At 42.3% G+C, this 18,716-nt stretch overlaps 2 protein-coding genes and 1 long non-coding RNA gene across 3 annotated transcripts in view; 2 read left to right on the top strand and 1 right to left on the bottom strand.

Moving 5' to 3' along the window:
- The first annotated feature begins 2,544 nt into the window (after positions 1 to 2,544).
- On the top strand, positions 2,545 to 12,391 carry LOC110153806 (translation factor GUF1, mitochondrial-like). Its single transcript, XM_055158920.1, is given in 10 exon segments — positions 2,545 to 2,681; positions 2,763 to 2,824; positions 2,826 to 2,887; positions 3,353 to 3,485; positions 4,707 to 4,850; positions 7,085 to 7,218; positions 10,544 to 10,645; positions 11,597 to 11,716; positions 11,788 to 11,824; positions 11,932 to 12,391. Coding segments are annotated over 10 exon segments (1,038 nt in total). The 5' UTR covers positions 2,545 to 2,572; the 3' UTR covers positions 12,067 to 12,391.
- A 259-nt stretch (positions 12,392 to 12,650) lies between these two features.
- LOC129410544 (uncharacterized) lies at positions 12,651 to 13,850 on the top strand. Its single transcript, XR_008632914.1, has 2 exons — positions 12,651 to 12,838; positions 13,407 to 13,850. It is a non-coding gene; the product is annotated as an uncharacterized LOC129410544 (long non-coding RNA).
- Positions 13,851 to 15,346: 1,496 nt separating this feature from the next.
- LOC110174888 (translation factor GUF1, mitochondrial-like) overlaps positions 15,347 to 18,716 on the bottom strand; it is an 8,854-nt gene continuing 5,484 nt past the window's right edge. The window contains exons 7-8 of the mRNA XM_055159592.1: positions 17,816 to 18,052; positions 15,347 to 15,601 (exon numbers count right to left, since the gene is read on the bottom strand). Coding sequence (XP_055015567.1) covers positions 15,347 to 15,601; positions 17,816 to 18,052 — 492 coding nt within the window. The remainder of the gene's footprint in view (positions 15,602 to 17,815; positions 18,053 to 18,716) is intronic.

Raw genomic sequence — 18,716 nt, 5'->3', positions numbered from 1 at the left:
GAACCTGGACTAAAACAGGACTAAAACTGGGACTAGATCAGGACTCAAACAGGATTTAATTTATACGTGATCGTGTTTTTAAATAGTTTTGTCGTGTTTTTGTAGGTTTGCGGGTCAGGTCGGGTACGTGATTGTGTTTTTTTCATAGTTTTGTCGTGTTTTTGTAGGTTTGCGGGTCAGGTCGGGTACGTGATTGTGTTTTTTTTAAATAGTTTTGTCGTGTTTTTGTAGGTTTGCGGGTCAGGTCGGGTACGTGATTGTGTTTTTTTCATAGTTTTGTCGTGTTTTTGTAGGTTTGCGGGTCAGGTCGGGTACGTGATTGTGTTTTTTTCATAGTTTTGTGTTTTTAGGTACGTTTTGTCGTGTTTTTGTAGGTTTGCGGGTCAGGTCGGGTACGTGATTGTGTTTTTTTCATAGTTTTGTCGTGTTTTTGTAGGTTTGCGGGTCAGGTCGGGTACGTGATTGTGTTTTTTTTCATGTTTTTTTTTTCATAGTTTTGTCGTGTTTTTTGTAGGTTTGCGGGTCAGGTCGGGTACGTGATTGTGTTTTTTTCATAGTTTTGTCGTGTTTTTGTAGGTTTGCGGGTCAGGTCGGGTACGTGATTGTGTTTTTTTCATAGTTTTGTCGTGTTTTTTTCATAGTTTTGTCGTGTTTTTGTAGGTTTGCGGGTCAGGTCGGGTACGTGATTGTGTTTTTTTCATAGTTTTGTCGTGTTTTTGTAGGTTTGCGGGTCAGGTCGGGTACGTGATTGTGTTTTTTTCATAGTTTTGTCGTGTTTTTGTAGGTTTGCGGGTCAGGTCGGGTACGTGATTGTGTTTTTTCATAGTTTTGTCGTGTTTTTGTAGGTTTGCGGGTCAGGTCGGGTACGTGATTGTGTTTTTTTAAATAGTTTTGTCGTGTTTTTGTAGGTTTGCGGGTCAGGTCGGGTACGTGATTGTGTTTTTTTAAATAGTTTTGTCGTGTTTTTGTAGGTTTGCGGGTCAGGTCGGGTACGTGATTGTGTTTTTTTTCATAGTTTTGTCGTGTTTTTGTAGGTTTGCGGGTCAGGTCGGGTACGTGATTGTGTTTTTTTTCATAGTTTTGTCGTGTTTTGTGTAGGTTTGCGGGTCAGGTCGGGTACGTGATTGTGTTTTTTTCATAGTTTTGTCGTGTTTTTGTAGGTTTGCGGGTCAGGTCGGGTACGTGATTGTGTTTTTTTCATAGTTTTGTCGTGTTTTTGTAGGTTTGCGGGTCAGGTCGGGTACGTGATTGTGTTTTTTTCATAGTTTTGTCGTGTTTTTGTAGGTTTGCGGGTCAGGTCGGGTACGTGATTGTGTTTTTTTCATAGTTTTGTCGTGTTTTTTGTAGGTTTGCGGGTCAGGTCGGGTACGTGATTGTGTTTTTTTCATAGTTTTGTCGTGTTTTTGTAGGTTTGCGGGTCAGGTCGGGTACGTGATTGTGTTTTTTCATAGTTTTGTCGTGTTTTTGTAGGTTTGCGGGTCAGGTCGGGTACGTGATTGTGTTTTTTTCATAGTTTTGTCGTGTTTTTGTAGGTTTGCGGGTCAGGTCGGGTACGTGATTGTGTTTTTTTCATAGTTTGTGTCGTGTTTTTTTAGGTTTGCGGGTCAGGTCGGGTACGTGATTGTGTTTTTTTTTCATAGTTTTGTCGTGTTTTTGTAGGTTTGCGGGTCAGGTCGGGTACGTGATTGTGTTTTTTTTTAATAGTTTTGTCGTGTTTTTGTAGGTTTGCGGGTCAGGTCGGGTACGTGATTGTGTTTTTTTTTCATAGTTTTGTGGTGTTTTTGTAGGTTTGCGGGTCAGGTCGGGTACGTGATTGTGTTTTTTTTTAAATAGTTTTGTTGTGTTTTTGTAGGTTTGCGGGTCAGGTCGGGTACGTGATTGTGTTTTTTTCATAGTTTTGTCGTGTTTTTGTAGGTTTGCGGGTCAGGTCGGGTACGTGATTGTGTTTTTTCATAGTTTTGTCGTGTTTTTGTAGGTTTGCGGGTCAGGTCGGGTACGTGATTGTGTTTTTTTCATAGTTTTGTCGTGTTTTTTTTGTAGGTTTGCGGGTCAGGTCGGGTACGTGATTGTGTTTTTTTCATAGTTTTGTCGTGTTTTTGTAGGTTTGCGGGTCAGGTCGGGTACGTGATTGTGTTTTTTTCATAGTTTTGTCGTGTTTTTGTAGGTTTGCGGGTCAGGTCGGGTACGTGATTGTGTTTTTTTCATAGTTTTGTTGTGTTTTTGTAGGTTTGCGGGTCAGGTCGGGTCGGGTACGTGATTGTGTTTTTTAATAGTTTTGTCGTGTTTTTGTAGGTTTGCGGGTCAGGTCGGGTACGTGATTGTGTTTTTTTCATAGTTTTGTCGTGTTTTTTAGGTTTGCGGGTCAGGTCGGGTACGTGATTGTGTTTTTTCATAGTTTTGTCGTGTTTTTGTAGGTTTGCGGGTCAGGTCGGGTACGTGATTGTGTTTTTTTCATAGTTTTGTCGTGTTTTTGTAGGTTTGCGGGTCAGGTCGGGTACGTGATTGTGTTTTTTTCATAGTTTTGTCGTGTTTTTGTAGGTTTGCGGGTCAGGTCGGGTACGTGATCGCCGGGATGAAGGACGTGAAAGAGGCTCAGATCGGAGATACTCTGTTTCTCCAGACGGAGGCGCCGGTGGAGCCTCTGCCCGGATTTAAACCGGCCAAACCCATGGTGTTTGCAGGTGAAGAGAAGGAGGAGATGATGCTGTGACCTCTGACCTCGGACACAGAGCTGTTTGTAATCGAGGTCCTTTCTGGTTCAGGGATGTTCCCCGTGGATCAGTCCGAGTACTCGGGGCTCCGCAGCGCCATCGAGAGGCTCACACCTCAACGACTCCAGCGTCACTGTGCAGAAAGACAGCAGCCTGGCCCTGGGAGCGGGCTGGAGGTGCCCCTGAAACTGGACTGAAACTGGACTAAAACTGGGACTGAAACTGGATGAAGCCAGGATTGAAACTGGGACTGAAAGTGTCCTGAAACTGGGTCTAAAACAGGACTAAACCAAGACTGAAACTGGACTGAAACTGAACTAAACCAGGACTGAAAATCGGTCTAAAACAGGATTGAAACTGGACTAAGGTAGGGTCTAAAACAGGGGCAAAACAGGACTGAAACTGGACTGAAACTGGGTTTAAAACTGGACAAAACTGGGTCTAAAACAGAACTGAACCTGGACTAAAACATGGTCTAAAACAGGCTATAACAGGACTGAACAAGACTGACATATGGTCTAAAAGAGGGTCTAAAACTGGACTAAACAGGACTGAACCAGGACTAAAAGGACTAAACCAGTTCTGATCCAGGACCGGTGTGACCCTGTAGATGAGTCCTTCTGACCCGTGGTGTTCTTCAGGCTGGGCTTCCTGGGGCTTCTGCACATGGAGGTGTTTAACCAACGTCTGGAGCAGGAACACGACGCCAACGTGATCATCACCGCACCAACCGTCCCCTACAAGGCCCTGCTCTCCTCCGCCAAACTCATCAAGGTCTGAACCGGGACTAACCAGGTCAACAGGACTAAGGTCTAAACTGAAACTGGACTAAACAGGACTAAACCAGGACTAAACCAGGTAAACCAGGTCTAAACCAGGACTAAACCAGGACTAAACCAGGTCTAAACCAGGTCTAAACCAAGGACTAAACCAGGACTAAAACCAGGACTAAACCAGGACTAAACCAGGTCTAAACCAGGTCTAAACCAGGTCTAAACCAGGACTAACCAGGACTAAACCAGGAAAACCAGGACTAACCTAAACCAGGTCTAAACCAGCTAAACCAGACTAAAACCAGGACTTAAACCAGGACTAAACCAGGACTAAACCAGGTCTTAAACTGGTCTAAACCAGGTCTAAACCAGGACTAAACCAGGACCTAAATCCAGGACTAAAACCAGGACTGAACCAGGACTAAACCAGGACTAAACCAGGACTGAAACCAGGACTGAAACCAGGGTCTGAACCACCCAGGACTAACCAGGACTGAACCAGGACTAACAGGACTAACTAGGACTAAACCAGGACTAAACCAGGACTAAACTGAACCTGAACTAGGACTAAACCAGGACTAAACCAGGACTAACCAGGACTGAACCAGACTAACTAGACTAAAACCAGGTCTAAACCAGGACTAAACCAGTCTAAAGGACCCAGGACTAAACAAACCAGGACTAAACCAGGACTAAACCAGGACTAAACCAGGTCTAAACCAGGACTAAACCAGGACTAAACTAGGACTAAACCAGGGACTAAACCAGGACTACCAGGACTAACCAGGACTAAACCAGGACTAAAACCAGGACTAAACCAGGACTAAAGACTAACGTCTGAACGGTCTAAACCAGGACCAAACCAAGACTAAACCAGTCTGAACCAGGACTAACCGGGTCTGAACCAGGACTAAACCAGGACTAAACAGGACTAAACCAGGACTAAACCAGGACTAAACCAGGTCTAAACCAGGTCTAAACCAGGACTAAACCAGGTAAACCAGGTCTAAACCAGGACTAAACCAGGACTAAACCAGGACTAAACCAGGACTAAACCAGGTCTAAACCAGGACTAAACCAGGACTAAACCAGGTAAATAAACCAGGGACTAAACCAGGACTAAACCAGGACTAAACCAGGACTAAACCAGGACTAAATCAGGACTAAACCAGGACTAAACCAGGTCTAAACCAGGTCTAAACCAGGTCTTTTGTGTCTTCAGGAACACGGCAGTGAGGAGATCACCATAGTGAACCCGGCCCAGTTCCCAGACCGGTCCCAGGTCTCTCAGTACCTGGAGCCCGTCGTCGTGGGAACCATTTTAGCTCCGGACGATTACACCGGGAAGATCCTGAGTCTGTGCGCGGTGAGTCCCAGCGTCCGTCCGTCCGTGTGCAGCGTTTGGATTTACCGTTTCAGTTATTTCTGAAACATTTAAAAAAAACAAATGCACAAACGCAGACGGTCACAGTCTCCACACTGTCTCATCCCATTTGTGTTTATTGTTTTAGTCCAGATTAAATCAAATAAGTCTACGTTCAGTCTGCAGGTTTAACGCTCAATTCAGATTTTTTTTGTGAAATCCAATGTTTTTTCGAGCTCGTTCACATTTCCAGTTAAATGTGACTTGTATGTGACTCCAGTGTGAACATTAAACGGTCCAAAAGTGTCCCACATGTGACACTGGAGACACGACGACGTCAACCGCAGCGAGCGTCTCTGTGTTTACACAAGTTGAACAAACATGGACGCAGCATCGAGCACCTGGAGATTTTAAAGTTCCTCTCGTACCGGAGCCACAACATGAACAACTTACTTGTTTTAAGGAGGAGATTGAGAAGGAGAAGGACCAGGTTTTTGGTCCTGGTGTTTTGTGGTGAGTGGAGATGTGCTTCGTTCATGAACAGTTTTCTCTACTTCAGTGCAGAATAGTGACGTTTGTGTCTTGTTGATGACGTGTAGGTGGATGAATGTGACCTGATCGTTCACACTCAAGTCACATGTTAAAGATCAGATATGGATCAGTTTCAGGAGCACAGATCCAAGTGTCCTGGGTCATGTTTGAAAAAATCAGATCTGTGTGGTTCAGACTGTCAATAAAAGATCAAATACAGGAACATAGAGACCAAAATATTGGAATATCGATATATCGTATCGTTTAATGTGATGATACAGTATCGATATCGTGGGCTACTGTATCAATATATCAGCAAGAGTATTTTTAGGTGTGTTTTACTGAATTATTTTGTTACAGCTACAGTTCTGTTGCTTGTGGAGTGAAAGGAAACTCGTTTATGCGACACATTTGACATTTTTACTGTTTTGATGATTAAAATGTTTGTGTTTCATATGAACTTTGCACAAGAAGAAGTGGTTTAACAAAGACTTTTAGTATCGCAGAACATGATTTAGACTTGATTTTTTATTGAACCGTATCGAATCGATTTGAAATATATCGTATCGAATCGAAAGTTCACTGTATCGAGATATGTATCGTATCGTGGCCTGTGTATCGAGGTGTGTATCGTATCGTGATCTGTGTATCGAGGTGTGTATCGTATCGTGGCCTGTGTATCGAGGTGTGTATCGTATCGTGGCCTGTGTATCGAGGTGTGTATCGTATCGTGTGCCGTGTATCGAGGTGTGTATCGTATCGTGTGCGTGTATCGTGTGTGTATCGATCGGTGTGTATCGTATCGTGGCCTGTGTATCGTGTGTATCGTGGGCCTGTGTATCGTGTGTATCGTATCGTGGCCTGTGTATCGAGGTGTGTATCGTAATCGTGGCCTGTGTATCGAGTCGTGTGTGTATCGTATCGTGGCCCGTGTATCGAGGTGTGTATCGTATCGTGGCCTGTGTAATCGTATCGTGTGCCTGTGTATCGTATCGTGGCCTGTGTATCGAGGTGTGTATCGTATCGTGGCCTGTGTATCGTATCGTGGATCGTGTGTATCGGGGTGTGTGTGTATCGTATCGTGGCCTGTGTATCGAGGTGTGTATCGTATCGTGGCCTGTGTATCGGGATGTGTATCGTATCGTGGCCTGTGTATCGAGGTGTATCGTATCGTATCGTGGCCTGTGTGTATCGAGGTGTGTATCGTATCGTGCCTGTGTATCGTAGGTGTGTATCGTATCGTGTATCGTGTGCCTGTGTATCGTATCGTGGCCTGTGTATCGAGGTGTGTATCGTATCGTGGCCTGTGTATCGAGGTGTGTATCGTGCGTGGCCTGTGTATCGAGGTGTGTATCGTATCGTGGCCTGTGTATCGGGGTGTGTATCGTATCGTGGCCTGTGTATCGAGGTGTGTACCAGCCCTACTTCAGGCTGCAGTCTGGTTTTTCGTTGAGTAAACTGCCAGGCCGCTTGTCTAATTAAAGCCCCACTGTGTAACATTTCAGCCAATCATCTGCCCGAATGTGATAAACTGTATTTGGTTCACTGCAGCTGCTTTTGTCGCACCTGGGCGTGAGGGATCCAGCTCTATGGAAATGTTCCGCAGTGAAGCTTTAAGCGTGTGTCTCCCTTCAGAGTCGTAGAGGAGCGTCTCGTGGTTGGTGAAATGTTCCGCAGTGGGTCTTTAATCGTGTTCTTCTCCTCAGAGTCGCAGAGGAGAACAGAGGAGCCTGTTGTACATCGACGACCATCGCGTGATGATGAAATACACGTTTCCCCTGAACGAGATCGTGGTCGACTTCTACGACCTGCTCAAGTCCATGTCCTCAGGATACGCCAGGTGAGGCGACGGGCAGAGGGCGACGGGTGAGGGCGACAGGTGAGGGCGACGGGTGAGGGCGACAGGTGAGGGCGACGGGTGAGGGCGACAGGCGAGGGCGACGGGTGAGGGCGACAGGTGAGGGCGGTGACGACAGGGAGGGCGACAGGTGAGGGCGACGACGAGGAGGGCGACAGGGTGAGGGCCGGGTGAGGGCGACAGGGACGGGGTGAGGGCGACGGTGAGACAGGTGACAGGTGAGGGAGTGACAGGTGAGGAGGGCGACGGGCAGGGTGAAGCCGACAGGTGAGGGCGACAGGTGAGGGCGACAGGTGAGGCAGGTGAGGGCAGGTGAGGGACGACAGGTGAGGGCGAGGCGAGGCTGAGGCGACAGGTGAGGCAGAGGGCACGGTGAGGCTGAGGTGACAGGTGAGGGCGACAGGTGAGGCTGACAGGTGAGGCCGACAGGTGAGGGTGACAGGTGAGGGCGACAGGTGACAGGCTGACAAATCTCCAAACTTCTGCTGCACAGGTTTTTCGTTGTTTGTTTGGGATCAGCTCCACAAACTCGTCACATTAATCTTCTGTTTTACAGGTTTTATATTGTGCAAAATTAAAATATGAAAATTAAATCTGCAGGTTTGTTTGTTAAACTTGTGTGAATGAAACAAAACACAACTTTTTTTTTTTTTTTTATTAAATTTTTTTTAAGTTCTTTCAGCTCCCAGCTGAAGGTTCGTTCACACCAAAGCGTCAAAAAACTTCTTGACGTTTCTATTTGGAGCCTTTGTATTTGAGTTCAGACCCCGACGCTCGTGTCTTTGACGCCGTGGACGAACGGGAGAAAAATACTTGACGCGCGTCCGTTGCCCTGGAAACAAGAGCCCGGTCCTGGACTTTTCCCGAAACAATGTCAGACCAGACTGAGACTTTAGTGTTTTTATCACATAAAACATCAGCGGAGGAAATCAGGTCGACGACTGGAGCCAGTTTATATTTATACTCCACTAATGACACTGGATCAGTCCTGGTCTAATCACAGTCTAGTCCTTGTTTAGTCCTTGTTTAGTCCTGGTTTAGTCCGGGTTTAGTCCTGGTTTAGTCCTGGTTTAGTCCGGGTTTAGTCCTGGTTTAGTCCTGGTTCAGTCCTGGTTTAGTCCGGGTTTAGTCCTGTTTAGTCCTGGTTTTAGTCCTGGTTTAGTCTGGTTTAGTTCTGGTTTAGTCCTGGTTTAGTTCTGGTTTAGTCCTGGTTTAGTTCTGGTTTAGTCCTGGTTTAGTCTGGTTTAGTCCTTTTAGTTGGTTTAGTCCTGGTTAGTCCTGGTTTAGTTGGTTTAGTTCTGGTTTAGTCCTGGTTTAGTCCTGGTTTAGTCCTGGTTTAGTCCTGGTTTAGTCCTGGTTTAGTTGTTTTAGTCTGGTTTAGTTGGTTTGACCTGGTTTAGTCCTGGTTTAGGTTTAGTCCTGGTTTAGTTCTGGTTTAGTCCTGGTTTAGTTTGGTTTAGTCCTGTTTAGTGGTTTGTCCTGGTTTAGTTCTGGTTTAGTTCTGGTTAGTCTGGTTAGACCTGTTTAGTGGTTTAGTCTGTTTAGTCCTGGTTTAGTTCTGGTTGTTTAGTTCTGGTTTAGTCCTGGTTTAGGTTTAGTCCTGGTTTAGTCCTGTTAGTTTGGTTTAGTTGGTTTAGTCTGTTTAGTCTGGTTTAGTCTGGTTTAGTTCTGGTTTAGTCCTGGTTTAGTTCTGGTTTAGTCCTTGGTTTAGTTCTGGTTTAGTCCTGGTTTAGTTGGTTTAGTGGTTTAGCGGTTTAGTCCTGTTTAGTTTTTCCTGGTTTAGTTCCTGGTTTAGTCCGGTTTATAGTCCGGTTTAGTCCTGGTTTAGTTGGTTAGTCGTGGTTCCTGGTTTAGTCTGGTTTAGTCCTGGTTTAGTCCTGGTTTAGTCTGGTTTAGTCCTGGTTTAAGTCCTGGTTTTAGTTCTGTTTAGACCTGGTTTAGTCCTGGTTTAGTCCTGGTTTAGTCCTGGTTTAGTTTTTGGTTTAGTTTCTGGTTTGGTTTAGACCTGGTTTAGTCCTGGTTTAGTCCTGGTTTAGTCCTGGTTTAGACCTTTTAGACCTGTTTAGTTTAGTCCTGGTTTAGTCTGGTTTAGACCTGGTTTAGTCCTGTTTAGTTCTGGTTAGTCCTGGTTTAGTTCTGGTTTAGTCCTGGTTTAGTTCTGGTTTAGTCCTGGTTTAGTCTGTTTAGTTCTGGTTTAGTTCTGGTTTAGTCCCTGGTTTAGACCTGGTTTAGTCCTCTGGTTTACCTGTTTAGTCTGGTTTAGTTCTGGTTTAGTCCTGGTTTAGTTCTGGTTTAGTCCTGTTTTGTCCTGTTTAGTCCTGGTTTTCTGTTTTGGTTTAGTTCTGGTTTAGTCCTGGTTTAGTCCTGGGTTTAGTTCCTGGTTTAGTTCTGGTTTAGTCCTGGTTTTAGTTCTGGTTTAGTTCCTGGTTTAGTTCCTGGTTTAGTTCTGGTTTAGTCCTGGTTAGGTTCTGGTTTAGTCCTGGTTTAGTCCTGGTTTAGTTCTGGTTTAGTCTGGTTTAGTCCTGGTTTAGTTCCCTGTTTTCCTGGTAGTCCTGGTTTAGTTCCTGGTTTTAGTTAGTTCTGGTTTAGTCCTGGTTTAGTCTGGTTTAGTTCTGGTTTAGTCCTGGTTTAGTTCTGGTTTAGTCCTGGTTTAGTTCTGGTTTAGTCCTGGTTTAGTCCTGGTTTAGTCCTGGTTTAGTCTGGTTTAGTTTCTGGTTTAGTCCTGGTTTTAGTCCTGGTTTAGTTCTGGTTTAGTTCTGGTTTAAGTCCTGGTTTAGTTCTGGTTTAGTCCCTGGTTTAGTCTGGTTTAGTTTGGTTTAGTCTGGTTTAGTTCTGGTTTAGTCCTGGTTTAGTTCTGGTTTAGTCCTGGTTTAGTTCTGGTTTAGTCTGGTTTAGTTCTGGTTTAGTCTGGTTTAGTTCTGGTTTGTCCTGGTTTAGTTCTGGTTTAGTCCTGGTTTAGTTCTGGTTTAGTTTCTGGTTTAGTTCCTGTTTAGTTCTGGTTTAGTCCTGGTTTAGTTTCTGGTTTAGTCCTGGTTTAGTTCTGGTTTAGTTCTGGTTTAGTTCTGGTTTAGTCTGTTATCTGTTTTTTCATTTTGGTTTTGGAGACAAATAATGAAGAAATTTTTTTGGTTTTTTTCATTTTCTTATTTTTTATTTTATTTTGAAAAACGAATGAACGAACGACACACGGATTCACCTGTCTCACCTGTCTCACCTGTCTCACCTGTCGGTCCTGTCTCCAGCCTGTCCCTGTCCTCCTGTCCGTCTCTGAGGACTGTGGACTTAAACCTGTTTCTGTTTGTTTCAGTTTCGATTATGAAAACGCAGGATATGAAGCTGCAGATCTGATCAAGATGGAGATTCTCCTGAACGGACGAACAGTGGAGGAGCTCACCACCATCGTCCACAGGTCAGAGCACTCAGGTCACGACCAGAGCTCACCACCATCGTCCACAGGTCAGAGCACTCAGGTCACGACCAGAGCTCACCACCATCGTCCACAGGTCAGAGCACTCAGGTCACGACCAGAGCTCACCACCATCGTCCACAGGTCAGAGCACTCAGGTCACGACCTCAGTCCACAAGTCAGAGCACTCACAGACAGAGCTCACCACCATCGTCCACAGGTCAGAGCACTCAGGTCACGACCAGAGCTCACCACCATCGTCCACAGGTCAGAGCACTCAGGTCACGACCAGAGCTCACCACCATCGTCCACAGGTCAGAGCACTCAGGTCACGACCAGAGCACTCAGGTCACGACCAGAGCTCACCACCATCGTCCACAGGTCAGAGCACTCAGGTCACGACCAGAGCTCACCACCATCGTCCACAGGTCAGAGCACTCAGGTCACGACCAGACTCAGGTCACGACCAAGCACTCAGGTCACGACCAGAGCACTCAGGTCACGACCAGAGCACTCAGGTCACGACCAGAGCACTCAGGTCAGACCAGAGCTCACCACCATCGTCCACAGGTCAGAGCACTCAGGTCACGACCAGAGCTCACCACCATCGTCCAGTCACCAGGTCACGACAGAGCTCACCACCATCGTCCCAGGTCAGAGCACTCAGGTCACGACCAGAGCTCACCACCATCGTCCACAGTCAGCACTCAGGTCAGACCAGGACCAGAGCACTCAGGTCATGACCAGAGCTCAGGTCAGGACCTGTAGTTCTAATGATGACAATCTTCTTTCTCATGAGACCGTGTGTACAGGGACCTGGTCTTTGTAGTTTTTTTAGCTGTGTATTTGTAGTTTTATTGATATTTTCTTTCTCATGGACCGTGTGTACACTGACCTGGTCTTTGTAGTTTTTTAGCTGTGTATTTGTAGTTTTATTGATATTTTCTTTCTCAGGGACCGCGCCTACACGACGGGTAAATCCATGTGCGAGCGCCTGAAAGACTCGATCCCTCGTCAGATGTTTGAGATCGCGGTTCAGGCGGCGGTCGGGAGTAAAGTCATCGCCAGGGAAACGTGAGTAAACAAATATATGAATAATGTTGGAATAATCAATAATCGGTCGTCTAAACTTGCGTGTGTCTCAGGATTAAAGCGTACAGGAAAAACGTGCTCGCCAAATGTGTAAGTCTCATGTCATTTACTCGTTATTTCTAAACTAAAAAACTTTAAAATGTCATGTGAAAACAGCGAATTTACCCCTGATGCCCTCCCGCCCTGTGTGTCGTCAGTACGGAGGCGACATCACGAGGAAGATGAAGCTGCTGAAGCGACAGGCCGAAGGAAAAAAGAAAATGAGACGCATCGGGAACGTGGACGTGCCCAAAGACGCCTTCATCAGCGTTTTAAAGAGGAAGGACAAATAAAACGACAAAAAAACAACGACAAAAACTACAGACGGGAGACGGGACGAGTTTAACAGAGTTTTAAAGACAAAAAAAAGGACAAACAGAAGGAGAAAGAGGATCAGTGTTGAGGAGTAACAGATTACAAGTACCGGAGTAATCAGAGTACAAATGATGAGTAACTGTATTCAGTTACAGTTACTGTTTCAGTGAGTGGGAATTGGATTACAGTTACTTTGTTCAAATAAATGGATTACACAGAGAAATAAACCAGGACTAAACCAGGACTAAACCAGGACTAAACCAGGACTAAACCAGGACTAAACCAGGACTAAACCAGGTCTAAACCAGGTAAACAGGACTAAACCAGGACTAAACCAGGTCTAAACCAGGTCTAAACCAGGACTAAACCAGGTTAAAACCAGGACTAAACCAGGTCTAAACCAGGTCTAAACCAGGACTAAACCAGGACTAAACCAGGACTAAACCAGGACTAAACCAGGTCTAAACCAGGACTAAACCAGGACTAAACCAGGACTAAACCAGGTCTAAACCAGGTCTAAACCAGGTAAACCAGGACTAACCAGGTAACCAGGACTAAACCAGGTCTAAACCAGGACTAAACCAGGACTAAACCAGGACTAAACCAGGTCTAAACCAGGTCTAAAACAGGACTAAACCAGGTCTAAACCAGGACTAAACCAGGTCTAAACCAGGTCTAAACCAGGTCTAAACCAGGACTAAACCAGGACTAAACCAGGACTAAACCAGGTCTAAACCAGGTCTAAACCAGGTCTAAACCAGGACTAAACCAGGACTAAACCAGGTCCAAACCAGGACTAAACCAGGTCTAAACCAGGACTAAACCAGGACTAAACCAGGACTAAAGGTCTAAACCAGGTCTAAACCAGGACTAAACCAGGTCTAAACCAGGTCTAAACCAGGACTAAAACCAGGTCTAAACCAGGACTAAACCAGGACTAAAACAGGTCTAAACCAGGACTAAACCAGGTCTAAACCAGGTCTAAACCAGGACTAAACCAGGTCTAAACCAGGTCTAAACCAGGTCTAAACCAGGTCTAAACCAGGTCTAAACCAGGACTAAACCAGGTCTAAACCAGGACTAAACCAGGTCTAAACCAGGACTAAACCAGGTCTAAACCAGGACTAAACCAGGACTAAACCAGGTCTAAAACCAGGTCTAAACCAGGTCTAAACCAGGACTAAACCAGGTAAACCAGGTCTAAACCAGGACTAAACCAGGTCTAAACCAGGACTAAACCAGGACTAAACCAGGTCTAAACCAGGTCTAAACCAGGTCTAAACCAGGACTAAACCAGGCTAAACTAGGTCTAAACCAGGTCTAAATCCTCGTCTTTTATCAATAATATTTTTAATTTGGTTCAGTAAAGTTTGGACTTTTCATTTTCTTTTATCAAACAAAACTTCTTGTTTTAACATTTTCTCGTCTTTGTTTCTCTACAGTAAATCAAGTAATCCAAAGTAATCAGATTACATTACTCACTTTAAGTCATTTAATGGATTACGTTACAAACTACATTCTGGTGTGTGTAATCTGTAATCTGTAATCTGTAGGGGATTACATTTTAAAAGTAACTTCCCAACACTGTCCAAGAGCCACGAAACACCAAAAACACTTTAATACTGATGTGAATGAGTCAGGGACAAATAAAAACGACTTTGTGAAGAGAAGAAAGATGCAGAGAACAAACCTGAACCTCACCTGTAAATAATGAAGAGAAATATTTAATTTAAGGTTTGGAATAAAATGGAGAAAAACCAAATGTGTGTTTTTGCTTTAAATACATTATAATATTATTTATTCATGAAATTAACTGATGAAATCTTTAAGGTAAATTCAAATGTGTTAAGTTGAGTAAGTTTTTTTATTATTCCCCACAGTTTCTTAGGGTTCAGTCAAGTGTTAACGGAGGAAACAGGGTCAGATTTTTGACATTCAAATGTGTCTTATTCAGAAACTAGAGGAACTATTGAAATAAGTAAAGTATCAGAATGTAGGAAAGAGTTACACTCCAACAGGGTCAAGTTAAACCTGTGAGATTCTTTCAAGTTCAAGACAAAAAATGTAAAAACTCATGTCGGTGACGGAGGGAATGAAATATGCAGCACTTTTTGGTCAATAAATCCAAACAGTGATAACTCTTGGTTCTCACTTCCATATCCTTAACAAACTGGTCTGAATATTTGCTTCATATAGTTTTCTACCATATGGTACAAGATTAGGTTGAAAAACCTCTGACTTTTTGACTCATGAGATTTTTTATTAAGAAAGTTCATGGTAACGGAGGGAAAAGTAACGGAGGGAAAATTGTACAAACAAGTAGAAGGTGCAGGATTTTACATCATTTGTCACTTTTTTTCTTCTGAAAACTTTAATATTACTTCAAAATGAAAGAAACTATTTCTATAAAATATGTCAGTCTTCCAAGAACATTTTTATCATTTTAAATATATATATTTTTTTAAATCCTGTCCCTTCATCAACAGTTCAAAGATGGAATAACACAAGATATGATGAAATACAAACATTTATTTACATGATTTTCAGGTCTTTGAAATTTGGGAAATAATTTTTGTTCCATGTTTCATACATGGTCTGTTTAAAACATATGGAACTTTAGAACCAAAAATGGAACAGAAAAAAGGTCAACAGTTTCATAAACTAGAGTACATATGTATCTGTTCAATACATTTTTATATCAGATGAATTAACTTGAATTTTTGGCCTTGATGTTTACTTCTGTTTGACTGGGCCCCAAGATAAAACTGACCGTTGTCCTACTCCAGATTGTCCAGGAGGTGGCGACAGAGGGTTCATTTTGAAATAAACAAAAAGGTGTGTGTGTGTGTGTGTGTGTATGTATGTATATATATATGTATTATATATATAATATATATATATATATATATATATATATATATATATATATAATATATATATATATATATATATTAATTAATTAATTAACCCTGAAAATACATAAACATATCAAAGTGTTTTATAGAACGTGCACAATCCCTTTTTTCCTTTTTATTTGTTTATTCATTTATTTTTTGTGTATAATTTGCTCATTAGTTTATTGAATGTTTTTCGTCTATACCAGGGGTGTCAAACTCATTTTGGTCCAGGGGCCGGATCCAGTGTCTCAAACGTACTTAAAACACACTTCTGGAGCCTCCGTGATCTGCTCCTCGGGAGGCACCACAAACCTCAGAAAGTGGGACTTTACCTGAACTGTCCCAGAAAAGCTCTGTCCTTCTACAGCGCCTCCACCAGCTTGGCCTCCACCAGCTTGGCCTCCACCAGCTTGGCCTCCACCAGCTTGGCCTCCACCAGCTGGCCTCCACCAGCTTGGCCTCCACCAGCTTGGCCTCCACCAGCTTGGCCTCCACCAGCTTGGCCTCCACCAGCTTCCCCGTGTCCGCGCTCTTCGGTTTGGGGAAGACGCTGTGCAGTCCTCTGGTGGTGTGCAGTCCTCTGGTGGTGTGCAGACACGGAGCTCACAGTGAACCTCTGGGGTGAGGAGAAACGTCACGCCGAGCTCCTGGAGGAGGACCTCACTGGAGGAGGACCTCACTGGAGGAGGACCTCACTGGAGGAGGACCTCACTGGAGGAGGACCTCACTGGAGATGCAGAGCTGTTTGTTGGTGTGAGTTTTTCTAGTACGTTCTTTGTGTGGGTTTGTGTTTCTTGGAGAAGTTTGGCCTTAAATCTCTTTCAGAGTTTTTAATCCACGTTACAGTTTTATCTCCTCAGTGTTTCCTCAGCGCAGCAGGTCCGTCTGAAGCTCAGAGTTTGTCTTTGTTTCCCTGTTGGATCTGTGAGGGCTTCTGCCTTGTTCTAATGTTCGGATCACTGACTCGTGTGTGACTCTCATTTTGGTGTTTTTCATGGTTCTGTGTTTGTGGAAATAAATATAAATAAAAATATCTTGAAATGAATTCGAGTTTGTAAAATTTTTGCCCACTCTGCACAAGACAGGTGCAGACAGGTGCAGACAGGTGCAGAGAGGGTCTGCCTTAAACTTTAAACTGCGCAGATAGAACCGACCAATCAGAGAGAGGAAGAGGGAGAGGGGGCGGGACTAACTTACTTATATATGTCATATTTTTATACTTATGTCACATTTTTATAATAATGTGTCATATTTTTATACTTGTCATATTTTTATACTTATGTCACATTTTTACACTTATATATGTCACATTTTTACACTTATATATGTCATATTTTTTATACTTGTCATTTTTACACTTATATATGTCACATTTTTATACTTATATATGTCACATTTTTATACTTATATATGTCATATTTTTATACTTATATATGTCACATTTTTATACTTATATATGTCATATTTTTATACTTATGTCACATTTTTATACTTATATATGTCACATTTTTATACTTATATATGTCATATTTTTATACTTGTCACATTTTTACACTTATATATTATAACTTATATATGTCACATTTTTTATACTTATATTGTCACATTTTTTATATATATGTCACATTTTTATACTTATATATGTCACATTTTTATACTTATATATGTCATATTTTTATACTTATATATGTCACATTTTTATACTTATATATGTCATATTTTATACTTATATATGTCATATTTTTATATTATTTGTCACATTTTATACTTATGTCACATTTTTATACTTATATATGTCATATTTTTATACTTATATATGTCACATTTTTATACTTATATATGTCACATTTTTATACTTATATATGTCACATTTTTATACTTATATATGTCATATTTTTATACTTATATATGTCACATTTTTATACTTATATATGTCATATTTTTATACTTGTCACATTTTTACACTTATATATGTCACATTTTTATACTTGTTACATTTTTACACTTATATATGTCACATTTGTATACTTATGTCACATTTTTATACATATATGTCTATTTTTATACTTATATATGTCACATTTTTATACTTATATATGTCACATTTTTATACTTATATATGTCATATTTTTATACTTATGCCACATTTTATACTTATGTCACATTTTTATAATTATGTGTCATATTTTTATACTTATGTCACATTTTTATACTTATGTCACATCTTTATATTGTAATCATTTTATACTTATACATGCGATATTTTTAGACTTATATATGTCACATTTTTATACTTTTTATATTTATATATATTTTTATACGTTTTTAGTGTTTTATGTGCATTTATAAAACCAATACAATGTCGAATCAAGTCCTATTTCTATTTATTTTTATCAGAAAAAGAATTCGTGATAAATTGAACCTTTAAACTTGTGTATTTTTACCTTCGCCTTCGTGAGTTTTGTCCCCGCGCGGCGCCCGTACTTGTATGCTGTTTATGCGGAAGACGCGCTGAATGTAGTGCCTGACGAAGCTAGCTGACGTTCATCTCTTTATTTTAGACTTTTATTACATTTATTTAAGATGTAAACCTGTCAGAGCGAGTCAGCGCACATGGGGCCGTGGATTTAATTTATTTCACTGTAATTTTATCTGGATTTCCATGTTTTTTTTTACGCTTTTTGCTCCAGAAATTGACGTGGAGAGTGTGGAGCGTCGGAAGTGGGACGGCTCCTCTGCACAAGTTCACCTCATTTTAATTTATTTCTTTTTTTGTGTGTTTTTTTTTGTGTTAAATTATTAAAATGAAGCTGCGCGGGTCCGTGTTCGCCTCGTGGATTTTGCTGTGTGAGGTTTTGGCCGTGGCGTTGTTTTTGCGGGGTTTTTTCCCGGCTCCGGTCAAGTCTTCGTTCTCGTCCAAGAGCCGTCGGTCCGAGCTGCCCCCGGAGCCCGTGACAGGTGAGCCCCTGACAGGTGAGCCCCTGACAGGTGAGGCCGGTGACAGGTGAGCCCTGACAGGTGAGGCCCGTGACAGGTGAGCGCGGGTCCGGCCCCTCTGCTCCGGAACCTCCACCAAACTCACAGAAAATGTTTTTATAAATCACGTTAAACCAGAAAATCCTGATCTGCAGCTGACCTCGTTTACCTCTGCAGGGTCATCGTCAGTGCTGTGGAGTAACAGATTACATGTACCGGAGTAATCAGAGTACAAATGATGAGTAACTGTATTCAGTTACAGTTACTGTTTCAGTGAGTGGTAATTGGATTACAGTTACTTTGTTGAAATAAATGGATTACACGGAGGTATTTTAAATTTGTGGTGTTTCCTGCCGAGGGACGACAGATGGAAATGTTCAGTGTTGCTATAATCTGTCATATTTACACTGCAATGTTGTAGATGCTTCATTAATATGCACTGTCCCTATTAAATAAATAAATAAATACATAAATAAATAAAAATATTTTCCTGTTTTCACGTTTTGGGCTAAATCCCCCTTTTTTTCTTTTTTTTTTCTCAGTAATTCCACACATTGCTGGGAACTAAACTAGATCTAAACCAGGTCTAAACTAGATCTAAATTAGAGTTAAACCAGAACTAAACCAGGACTAAGACCAGGTCTAAACTAGTTCTAAACTAGATCTAAACTAGAAAAGCAGTCAGAGAGCGCAGACTCCGCCAAGGACTACAGTCCCCCTCATATTAATTGTGTTTTCCATAAATATTTGTCTCG

This window comes from Boleophthalmus pectinirostris, unplaced genomic scaffold, assembly GCF_026225935.1.
Source record: "Boleophthalmus pectinirostris isolate CB_2022bp ecotype Guang Dong unplaced genomic scaffold, ASM2622593v1 HiC_scaffold_23, whole genome shotgun sequence".
NCBI classification, from domain to species: Eukaryota; Metazoa; Chordata; class Actinopteri; order Gobiiformes; family Gobiidae; genus Boleophthalmus; species Boleophthalmus pectinirostris.
This window is presented reverse-complemented; position numbering and strand designations above follow the sequence as displayed.